At 46.6% G+C, this 12,324-nt stretch overlaps 1 protein-coding gene across 1 annotated transcript in view; it reads right to left on the bottom strand.

The window, feature by feature from the left end:
* acsbg2 (acyl-CoA synthetase bubblegum family member 2) overlaps positions 1-616 on the bottom strand; it is a 74,082-nt gene extending 73,466 nt beyond the window's left edge. Inside the window, exon 1 of the mRNA XM_084310519.1 lies at positions 491-616. Coding sequence (XP_084166645.1) covers positions 491-497 — 7 coding nt within the window. The 5' untranslated portion in view covers positions 498-616. The remainder of the gene's footprint in view (positions 1-490) is intronic.
* Positions 617-12,324: the final 11,708 nt, after the last annotated feature.

Below are 12,324 nucleotides of genomic sequence, written 5' to 3'. Positions count from 1 at the left end.
AACGGTCAGTCTATTTTCTGTGTCCTACCATCTAGCATCTGCCACCTCATCAGAGATGTGTGGCTGGGTGACGGTCCCACCCTGGGCTCCCCATGCTCTGTGGGTGATGCTATGGGATCAGTATTACATGGAAAGGCTCATATATTATCACGTTAGCCATGAGTTTGAATGAACATCAAGAGATGTAATGTTAATGTAAGGAAGGAGAAAAATAAGACTGCAACATCACTTGTAAAGTCAATCACACATATAGACCTATTATGGTTTGCTTGGTTGTGCCGACCGATGTGACAAAAATGCTTCCCTGTGTAAGCTAAACGCGAATAAAACTGAAAGTTATGAATGAAACTCCTTTGCTTTTCTATTAAGTCATACATTCCCCAAACCTAGTCTACTCTAAGACACTGTGATCCACCCATCAGAAAGGGCGGGCATGTGTCCAAGGCAAAATATCTCCATTAGATAGAAACATGGATTTTGTATTACTCACACTGCATTGTTGAAAGCTATTTCTTCACGTTCCCTTTCCTTAGTTTGCCTTAGAAGATTTTGTGGAATCCCGTGTCTCTTGAATGAGTGCTGTGTGAACTGCCGCTATAGCCTCTCCCACTAAAAGTCTACAACTGTGTAGCATATCATTCATTTTCAAACCCCTGGCCGGCTCGGTTGGCCCCTCCCCCCACCGAAACCCCACCCGAGGATGCCCGCCTCATGGGCCCGCCTCCTTCCTGCAGAGTGCAGACACACTTCCCCCCTCTAGGATTTCAGAGTGATCCGATTGGCTGAAACAGCTCACACCACAAGACTCATCCTCCATATAAGGCCACGCAAGCCAAATTAATGCTGGGGGAGGAGGGGCCTGCGAGGTACACACACTTCTCCCTCTACAAGTGACATGATGCTGCTGAGCCCCCCACCCGCCCCCTTAACCCACCCCCCCCTCACACACACACACACACACACACACACACTTCCACACACGGTCAAACACACCATGCAGATATGCCGGCTGGGGTTACTACAGGACAGAAGTAAGGGGGCGGTGGCGGCGTGCTGCACACACTGCACACAGATATCAGGAGAGTTTGGAAAGTATAACTGCAGCTGCGCTGGCTTGGGGTTTTATGACATCTCCCCACTGTGGCTGAAGGCACATCATGCAAAACGCACACAAGGACATCCGCATCCTGTGACCTATATACACCGAGCATCACACTGTGAAATGAAATAACAGGCACTTTTGTTTCCATCGGTTTTCATATGAATAAAAGGTCCCTTGCTCTTAACACATTCTGTGCCATAAACGTCTTTTTACATTTCTGGGCGCCGATCATTGAGTGCCATAAATGTAAAAAGTTGTTTTTGGATTGTTAGATCTTTTTACTTTGATCCCCGCTCTACACAGTTGCCCAGAGCGATCTGCATCATTTAGGCACGTCCCCACACATTGGAACTGCATTCTGATCGACTATCACAATTTTTTTTTTTTATATCTAACCCTAACGAACCGTACTGTCATGCACTTGTCCTAATAAACTAACCTACACTGTAGCACTCAACACTTTGATGGAATCATTCTTTTGGAATACGATAAACGATCACAGTTCTGTGTTTCAACGGACGAAAAACATGCTTGGCAAACGCAATCATAGTTTTGAGTTAAAACGTTGTTGTGTTCGTTGCCACGGGTCTTTGTTGCTGATGGTGTTAGGCCAGCGAATCTGGAGGATTCGGCGCAGACAGGTGTTTAGGAAAACTTGTAGTTTATTGTTTGTGGTGACAGTGGTCCTCCAGGTCTCAGCGCCATAGAGTAGGACTGACTTCACGTTGGTGTTAAAGATCCTGATCTTGGTTGTGATGGAAATGTCTCTTGAGCTCCAGATGTTTTTTAGTTGGAGAAAGGCTCCTCTGGCCTTGCCAATCCTGGCTCTCACATCAGCATCTGTTCCACCTTGCTTGTTAACCATGCTGCCTAGGTAGGTGAAGTTGTCTACCTCTTCCAACGCTTCTCCTTCCAGAATGATGGGTGATGTGTTGTCAGCATTTATTCTCATGACCTTGCTCTTCCCTCTGTGGATGTTAAGCCCAAGCCGAGTAGAGTTGTCAGCGATGTTTAGCGTGTAATAAACTACAAACTACAGCGTGTGGAAACAAACTATTATTCCCATGCTGGACTACAAGTAATGTTTGTCGAAATGGGCCACACCGTGTCTCTAGCTATACTACAGAACACAAACACAGCTTCGCAAACATAGTGCAACGACCACGGAAATGACTAGAAAGGCTGGCATTCTAAAGGTAAATTAACCAAACAGCGCGACACAAAGTGTTAACACAAATATATATATCAGACCAGCAAAATGTCAATCTCACTGAATATAAATGGATATAAATTACGTTGAAGACCATCGTTAGCCAGGGTTGGCATCACCTCTTAATTTTAGGTCATTTTGGAGATTCACAAGTGTAATATTTAAGGCTGTCAAAGTTAACATGGTATTAACATGTTAGCGCCACTATTTTTTTTAACTCACGATTAACTTTTTAGAAATAAATTAAATATATATATATATATTTTTTTTTACTAGACTTCACTCAGGTGTATTATTGATACTCTCATTGATACTATTTGTGTGTGTGTGTGTGTGTGTGTGTGTGTGTGTGTGTGTGTGTGTGTGTGTGTGTGTGTGTGTGTGTGTGTGTGTGTGTGTGTGTGTGTGTGTGTGTGTGTGTGTGTGTGTGTGTGTGTGTGTGTGTGTGTGGTGTGTGTGTGTGTGTGTGTGTGTGTGTGTGTGTGAGAGAGAGAGAGAGAGAGAAAGAGAGAGAGAGAGAGAGAGAGAGAGAGAGAGGGGGGGGGGGGTGATTACTCAGCCCTTGTGTGGGTGAATGTAACAAGTTCCTAACGTTTTCTTTCCCCTATTATTTCATGCACACTTTATTCATTGTTTTAAATTATAATTTTCTTTTAAGTTATTTTGTGCATCACTCTGTTTTTAATTTGATGCAAATTTGCAATGCATGAGGGTCATCCTTTTGTGTTAAATGGCTGCATAAAGCAAGCATTTGTTGACTCTCATGTTGATAAGAGTATTAAAACTTGGAACTAGAAAAAGATCTGTTTAAGGTAGATAAAAAAATATATAAAATAAAAAAATGCGATTAATTTGCGATTATTCGCGAGTTAACTATGGACAATCATGTGATTAATCAGATTAAATATTTGTAGCGATTGACAGCACTAGTAATATTACATGTCCAGGTAGGGAATTGAGGAAATATCCTGCAGCTGACTGGGGAAATAGGCCTGAAAACGGATCAAACCTAACTTTTCACTTTGGTGTGAACGCTCAATGTTTCAAGTTTCAAGTTTCTTTAATAGTTGTCATACAGAAGTACAGAATACTTTTATACAAAATGCTTCTTACTGTTGCGCTCCAGAGACTGTGCAAGACAAGATAAGTATGAAATAAAATAACATAGTCAAATTAGAAGTAAAAAAAATGAGGTCACAGTGTTCAGTTTAGACATATGTACAATGTTCGATGCAGAATAGACGTAGTTACCATACAATATACAATACTGTGCAGTGTACTAATATACAATACTATATAGTGCAAGGCAGAAGTGGAGAAATGGGACGAGGTGCAATTTAGGTACAATTCACAGTAGGTGTACGAGTTGTAGTGCAAATCCTTTATCAATAAATATAAAGTGTAAGTGTGTTTGTGTGATCTAAAGTGTGGAGAGTGGGTGCTGCAGTGTGTTGTTTGTTTGAGTGAGTGTGTGCGTGTGGGTGTGTGTGCTGTGTGCATTTGATGGTTGTTGCATAGTGATTATTGTTCGTTTAGCAGCCTGATGGCCTGGGGATAGAAGCTTGGTGGCCAGTGTTGGAAAGTAATTGCTTCACTTTAACAAAACAAACTTTTCAAACAATCTAAGTGTTCTGCAGATTTTAATACAGGCCAAATACAATCACCCCAATCATCACCCACATAATAAACCTCTCCATAAAACAGGGACACGTCCCCAAGGACTTCAAAATTGCAAGAGTACCCCCATGCACAAAAAAGGCAGCAAATTAGACCCAGGCAACTACCACCCTGTTTCTATTCTTACCTCCATTGCGAAAGTCTAGGAACAGGTCTAAAAGTACCTTGCTGAAAAAAAGCGAATCTACGAATTCCAATCTGGCTTCAGAACATCCCATTCCGACACATGCCTTCTCTATTTGAATGACCACATCAAACACGAGGTGGATGCTGGCAAATACTGCGGCATGGTCATGCTGGACCTACAAAAGGCCTTCGACACTGTCAATCACTCCATTCTGATTGATAAGCTAAAAGCAATTGGTTTTGATAGTTCATCAGTGAGCTGGATGCAATCCTACCTGGAGGGGAGAGAACAGATGGTGGAGGTGAACGGAACACTGTCGTCCCCCCTCCCAGTGAGCTGTGGTGTTCCACAAGGAAGCATACTAGGACCGTTACTGTTCCTAATTTATGCAAATGACATGTCATCAGCTTGTGACTGCAACTTGTTCCTGTTTGCGGACGACTCGGCCCTGCTGGTCTCTGACAGGGACAAGTTGCAGGTTGAAAAAGCCCTCAGCTCTGAACTCGGCAGAATATGCACCTGGCTCGCTGATAACAAACTATCATTACACCTGGGTAAAACGGAATCCATTATTTTTTGATCAAATAGCAAACTCAGCAAGGCCAACGGCTTCTCTGTTACAGTGGGTGACAATATTGTCACAAGGAAAGCTGAAATTACCTACCTGGGTTCTATCCTAGAGGCAAATCTTTCCTGTGACAAAATGGCAACCAATGTAAAATGTAATAAAAAAAAGTCAACCAACGAACAAGATTTTTGTACAGGATCTCCTCTCTTGTCAATAAGAATACCTTGAAGACTCTAACAGGAGCACTCATTCATGGTTCTACGACTATGCTTGCACCTCATGGTACCAAAGCACCTCAAAGGCCCTAAAAACAAGGCTCCAAACATCACAACTACTGCTGCTTGGCCTTACTCCTAAAACCCACCTCACCCCTGCCCATTTTGACAATCTAGGATGGCTTAGAGTAGACGACAGAGTACAGCAACTTGCAATGGGCCTGGTCTACAAGATACACTACACCACAAAGATACCCATGTACCTGTCGAAATACTTCCCAAAGGTCAGTGAAGTCCACGACCACAACACCAGAGGGAGTTCCACAGATCACGTTCAACCCAGATTCGGCTCAAACAAGGGACTAAGTAAACATGTTTCGCAATTATGCCACAACAATGTGGAACGCCCTACCCACAGCCGTAAAGGAATGTGAATCCCTACCCTCGTTCAAAACCGCTCTCAAAGAGCACCTACGGGTAGCTGCAATTAGAAACTGGCCCCTGTAAATGTCCTAACCCAATAATACACGAGACCCTCTTCTTTGGACCAAGTAAGGTTTCGTCGATAATCCAATGTACAGTTACCCCCCACCCCGCCTACCCAACCCTCCCACCCAACCACCTCCAATGTACAGTTTCCCCGCTCCACCCCACCTACCGAACCTCCTCCAATGTACAGTTTCTTCGTCAAATGTATATACTCTTTTTGTATCACAAACAGTACTGTATTTGTAAATCTGGTATGTCATAAATGTATAGATGTAGCAGTACTGTCTATCTGTATGTCATGTATGATTATATGTTATGATGAATTGAAAATGGGGGACCCTGATGTAAACAAGACGAAAGAGAGAGAGAGTCTTCACTACGACTCTAAACCGGTGACACTGCACGGTCTAAGAGTGGTAAGAGTGACAGTTATATGCCACTGCCGAATTTTACATCAATACATTTTACATTGCATACATCAATACATATTTTTTTTTACTGGTGAAGCTTGTTGTTTTTAAATGGGGAAAATGTAAATATGCTGTGAAACTTGTAGAACACATAATAAAACATAAAATTAAATACCTTATTTCTGTGATGGCCAGCTCTGTTGAGACCACTGTAATAGCCTACATAGTTTGGAGCTGAACACAGGAATAAACTAAGGCGTAGGCCTATAAGACAAAGTGTAAAAAAAAAATAAAAAAAAATAAATAAATAACACCTGATTGATTGATTGATTGAAAACTTTATTAACAGATTGCAGAATGGGTACAGTACAGTACAGCTCAATGGATAACCATGTGAGAAATGTCCTGAGAGAAAGTGCAGATCATGAAAACACAATGAATACACAAGATACTCTAATAATGACTGCTGTTTTTCCTGTGATCACCTCACAATGTATGACAGGATTAGAAAGTGAGTCATATGCACAGAGCAGAGGTGGCCTACTTTATACAGGAAAAGTGGCTCAAATCAGACCTGCACGTGAAAAGATGCTTGCATGAGATCACAAATGAGGGCTGTCCCAAGATCAGCCTGAACAGTTCGTTTTCGTCTCTCGTGGCAATTGGCTGAGGCTGATCTCGCTATATTATAGAGTAAGGAAGGACAGCGTCACATGACATGCTGGAGGCTGAGCCCATATACGCATGCGCAAAGCTAGTTTGCTCCTACTGCACCTTCCAGGCAGCGAGGTTACTATCGGTCAGTGGCATCCTCCTGCTCTCTGCCTCTCCAGTCTCCACACACCGCCCCGCATGATGCTGCGCTGCTCATTCTTTCGTTTGAATGGCATTGGCAGATATATCATATTGTTTACTAAATGTCTCTACAACTGTTACAACTACAATGAATTAGACTACGTGGGCTAATACCTGCTAGGTCTGTGTACGTTTTGATAGTTCGTTTTTCGTTTCAAACGGAAATACGAAAAAAGGAAAACAAGTGGAAATACGAGGTGTTTTTCTATTTCCGTTTAAAACCAAAATCGAAAAAACGGGGAAAAACTGAAATACGAAGCTGTTTTTCGTATTTTGGTGTCAGAATCAAATGAAAAAAGGAGTAAATAATGGGCCGATTTAGCTCCGTGTACGTTTTGATAGTTCGTTTTTGATGTGAAGAATGGAGAACGGAACCACGTGACAAGTAAATGTTTCAATGTAAAAGCCATGCACGATCTAACGTTAACGAATATGTATAACGTTATGAATAAATACATGCATACAGATCTATACCAGGGTAACGTTATTGTTCTGAAGGATCAGATTAAACCGAATATATATATTTATTTATATATATATATTTAATTGTATTTGTATATCCCCTGATATCCCTTGTATATTCCTTGTACAATATGCATTGAATATCCCTTCTAGTCTACTGAACATCCCATAATAGTCTCCATTCTACCATTGGACGAGACCTTGGTGCCAGGTCGCCATACCCCTCAGACCAGGTTCAATCGTACCGCTCAACATGTATGGACAAGTCCTAGTTCCGCGTAGGAATATGTCTACCGCACCACTAATGGTACTATTTGTTCATAGTGCGTATATATACTGCGCTATTAAAGTAGAGCTTTCTTTTAGTCCAGTTCCTTACCCTCCAACAGAGTGACAGACGCAAAAGCCTCCCCGCGAACCACGTGTGGGCAGTAAGGCCAATTCGGCCCAGTATCGGCATTGAGACATCGTGTATATTAATATTTGAATAGTCATATTTGGCACTATATCGTCGAGTTGGACGTATTCTATTAAGCTAATAATAGTCTATTCATATGTAGTGCCTCGTGCGGTAAGAGTTCTATAGTAATCAGCACCCCCATCGTTTCGGGCATCAGCTGGACGCTTATCCAGGGTGGTTGACCCCACGTGAAGCTGCACCCGAGGAGCTCCAGGCCAAAGAGCGAGTGGACCTGTATATTGGATTATTCTACCGACGACGGCTAGCCTTCCCCGGCTTGGATTATGCTTTGAGTACTTTGATTATTCTATGGATAAAGGCCAACACTGCGGTGTGTTGGAAATACCCCCCCCGGAGAGGACGACAGGTGAGAAGACGCTCTACACGACGAGGTCGCCTCACGTCTCTCCATCGTGGACCGGAGGACGCCGGCCACAGAGAGTCCAACTGCTTTCATCTGTGGATCGAGGATCGCTGGGCACCGGGTCGCACGACTGTGGGCTCTCCCAGGATACCCTCGGCCAGACGGGATACAGCCAGGCTCTACCCCCCCCCCCCTCCAGCTGTCCTACAAGCAGTCGGAACCTTCCCCTAGTGTATCCAGCTATATAATCATTCAAGTATCATTGCTATTGTTCCCTAAATATTCCAGGTTGTATATTTGCTTCCTGCGCAATCAGAGATTGGACATTCGATATTGATCTACCTACGAATACTCATTTGCCATAAAAGTGCATACTATTTCAAATCATAAATGTAATTAAGTGATCGTTGTACATACCTTTTGCTATGTATTATTAATAAACGCAGACTTTCGACTTGGTACATTTGTGTTGGATCCGTTTCATCAGGTGGGAGTGTTTATCATAATTATTCATACCTAGTACTGGGTGGCCAGAGTCTAAAGTACAAGAGGTAGTGGTAGTAAGTATCATATCTAACAATACAGTCAGGGAATTGTACCCCTCAGTTACAATTGGTCCTTCGAGCCGGATGGTAATCAGTGTAATATTAATATAGTGTTATTAATATTAAAATGGCCTATGATGAACACTCCACGAAACGATCCTCCTAACCAACAACGCCCGCGGCGCAAACGACAGCTCCCTCAGTACCTAGAGGCTTACGCTGTCAGTCAACAACCTAGTCTTCTACCAACAGTAAACGCGGTAAAACTAGAAAGTAAAATTATGTCTAACCCTAACGACCAGGCTACCCCGACCATAGAGGCCCCTATGGGTTCTAACGTAACTGACCCAGCTCACGGTGGGGACCAGGGGGAACCAGACATGACTTTACACCCCGCCAATACCGAAGAAGTAGTCCCCGACGAGTCCCGGGAGGAAGACAACACTACCGAGAGAGAACTCGGCACGGAAGAAGATGAGGAGAGCACCGTGGAGATAGAGCTCCAAGACTCCGCACGGAGTACCCCAAGGGACGGCTCCCCTATACAACCGTCTTCTCCCCGCGAGGCAGAGAGGACACTACAGCAGGCATTCCTCGTCAGCCTGAAAGCCTCTACTGAACGCGATAGACTCCAGGGTGAACGCGATCGATTGCAGATACAGCAACGGAGCGAAGAAGAGCACATACGCCTGGAAATAAGACGCATTCAGATGGAAGAGAATATGGCAAGAGACCGGGCCGACGCCCAGCGCGCCGCCACCGGTGCCCAGAGAGAATCGGATCTCACCAAGCGCGAAGCCGAGCGCGACAGAGCACAAGCGCAACTAATAGAACAGCTGATCAGAAGGACAACACCCCCTCCCTCCACCAGAGGCTCCAGGAACTCGTCTAGACATCACTCCAGGGCGGCATCCCCTAGCCGAGTAAGCGACCCTGAACTTGACCAACAGACGAGGTCTATACCCCCCGCAGACCCCCTTCCCCAACCGGTCCAAGCGAGACCCAGCCACCGGGAAGGAGCAGCATACACTGCGGAGAGGCTAAATCAGAGACTACAAGCCCTGGATGACCTAACGGAAGACGAAGAGGAAGAGGAGGAGAACCACGCCCGACGACAGCACAGTACTCTACCGGACCAGGAGGTCCAGTACAACCCAGGCTATACCCCCGCGGAGCTGCGCTACAGACCCCCGACGCTATTCACGGGGGAGCACGACGCACGACCCGCACCGAGGAACAGCACCTGGACCAGCGGGCCATGGTACACAGCCGGTACCAGCCCACGCCAAGGAGCAGGAGGAGACTCGCCTAGGAGGCCTCTCCCCCAACGCTCGCCGATGTATCAACAATCCGCGTCATACATTGGCACACCTATGGTACCAGACTTCACCCAGGAGAACCGGGCCCAGTATACGGAGCTCCGCATGTGTCTGGAGACAATGTTGGTGGATGTCATTGATGAACGCCATAAATACGCGATACTACTGAAGCATTTAAAGGTACCCCGCGCGCACAACATAGCGCTCGCCTACGCCACTTCCACGACCCCATACACCGCAGCGCTGGTAGCGTTGGACCAGAGATATGGACGTATATGGGATTACGTGATCCAGGAGATCAGGCACATCGACCGCCTACCCCCAGCAACAGACAATCGAGCACTGGACGACCTGTCCATCAGAGTGCAGTCCCTGGTAGGGATGCTGGGAGCGCAGAGGGAAAAGGGTAGGCATGAACTATACGCCAACTCAAATGTAGAGAGGATCTTGGAGAAGCTACCGCCCGCCCGACAGGAGCGCTTTAGGCGGCAGAGAGACCACCGAGACCCTAATGGCCCCGAACCGAACCTCCTCGATCTAGCCGACTTCCTGGCGAGAGAAGTCAGCAGCTTACGGCTAGATACATTCGGACGGAGCACCCCTGGCTCCAGAGAAGGAACCAGGAGACTAAATGATGGAAGAAGATCGGTGACTGTCATGCACCAATCGGAGTCAGTGCCAAGCAGTAGGAGCCACAGTACCCCCTCAAGAAAGGAGAAGTGGAAGATAGTGTGCCCCTACTGTGAGAAAGAACACTGGCTGTCACAATGTGACTCATTCCCCAAGATGAATGCGGAGGAAGCGAGTCAATGGATAAAGTCCAACAGACGCTGTTTTCGCTGTGCGCGATCACACATGGCAGCCGAATGCCGCTTAAAGAAAAAGTGCAGTCGGTGCGATGGAGCCCATCTGGACATACTCCACGACAGTAACAGACGGCGGCCTCCACCCGCACCATCAAGCAGCAAAGCAAGCGTCATGTACATCGACCCCGCCAGCAGCAGCGGAGCCAGAGTGCTCTTAAAGGTAGTCCGTGTGACATTGAGCTACCAGAATAAAGTCATGGACACTTACGCCGTCCTTGATGACGGGTCAGAGAAGACCCTTCTGCTCGCGTCCGCTGCGGCCCAGCTAGGGCTGCGGGGGAGCGAAAACCAAATGACAATTCGGACAATAAGAAGAGATTTGAAAACGATAAAGGGCGAGAATGTCTCATTCTCTATCGCAGCAAGCGGCCAGCCCGAGCGACGGTACAGGATTACAGACGCTTTCACCAGCCAAGAAATAGGACTCTCGCGGTACACATACCCCGTAGCCAAGCTGATGGAGAAATATGTACATCTACGCAAGCTACCGATCCCACTCATAGACGGTGCTACCCCGACACTGTTGATAGGCTCCGACCATGCAGACCTCATTGTCCCGATAGACCGGGTTCATACCGGACCCAGAGGCTGTCCTGCAGCAGTCGAGACCCGCCTAGGATGGACTCTCCAAGGCCCACTCGCCAAATCTCTCAACCGAACCACAGCCACTAGCTGTCTCCACTCCCGAGTCACAGAGGGAGACACCGCACTCCTGCAGCATGTAGAGAGGCTATGGACCTTAGAACAAATGCCCTTTAAGAACGAAAAGAAAGACATTCGCTCTAAAGACGACATCTACGCCATTAACCTCCTCGAGACGGGAACAAAGAGAGTCCCAGTCAGCGGCGTGTTGAGATACGCCACGCCACTCGTGCGGCGGGAAGGGATGCCTACCTTTCACGCAAAGAAAGACACCACAGAGCGGTACCTACTAAACACAGAGCGGCGCTTAGCCAAGGACCCCGCCCAAGAAAGTGTATACCGCGCTGAGATTGAGAAGCTCATCACAGCGGGACACGTCACAAAGATTGACATTAAAGAGGCCGACCAGACGACTGAATCGTGGTACGTGCCCCACCACAAGGTTCATCACAACGGCAAAGACCGCATCGTGTTTAACTGCAGCTACCAGATCGGATCCCAAAATCTGAATAAAGAGCTATTGCCCGGTCCTACACTCGGCCCCTCCCTACTAGGCGTACTACTCCGCTTCCGCCAGGACAAGGTGGCTATCAGCGGGGATATCAAAGGGATGTTCCTGCAGGTGAGATTAGTAGAGGAGGACAAGCCCCTGTTGCGGTTCCTATGGAGAGAGAGGCCAGGAGATGAGCACCCAGCCATCTACCAATGGGAAGTCCTCCCTTTCGGAACTACATGCAGCCCATGCTGTGCTACATTTGCACTACAGAGACATGTCGGAGAGGACCCAGCAGCGGACGAAGAGGTCCGACACAGTGTGAAGAACAGCTTCTACGTAGATAACTGTCTACAAAGCGTTTCGACCCAGGAAGAAGCCGAGGCTCTCCTACATAAACTCCGCGCCTCTCTGATCAAAGGCGGCTTTGATCTCAGGCAGTGGGCCAGCAGCGATCCGCACGTACTGCGCAGCCTCTCCTCCGAGGACAAGGCAGCGAGCAGCGAGACCTGGATGGCCA

Source organism: Notolepis coatsorum, assembly GCF_963971535.1.
Source record: "Notolepis coatsorum genome assembly, chromosome: 3".
Taxonomy (NCBI): Eukaryota; Metazoa; Chordata; class Actinopteri; order Aulopiformes; family Paralepididae; genus Notolepis; species Notolepis coatsorum.
This window is presented reverse-complemented; position numbering and strand designations above follow the sequence as displayed.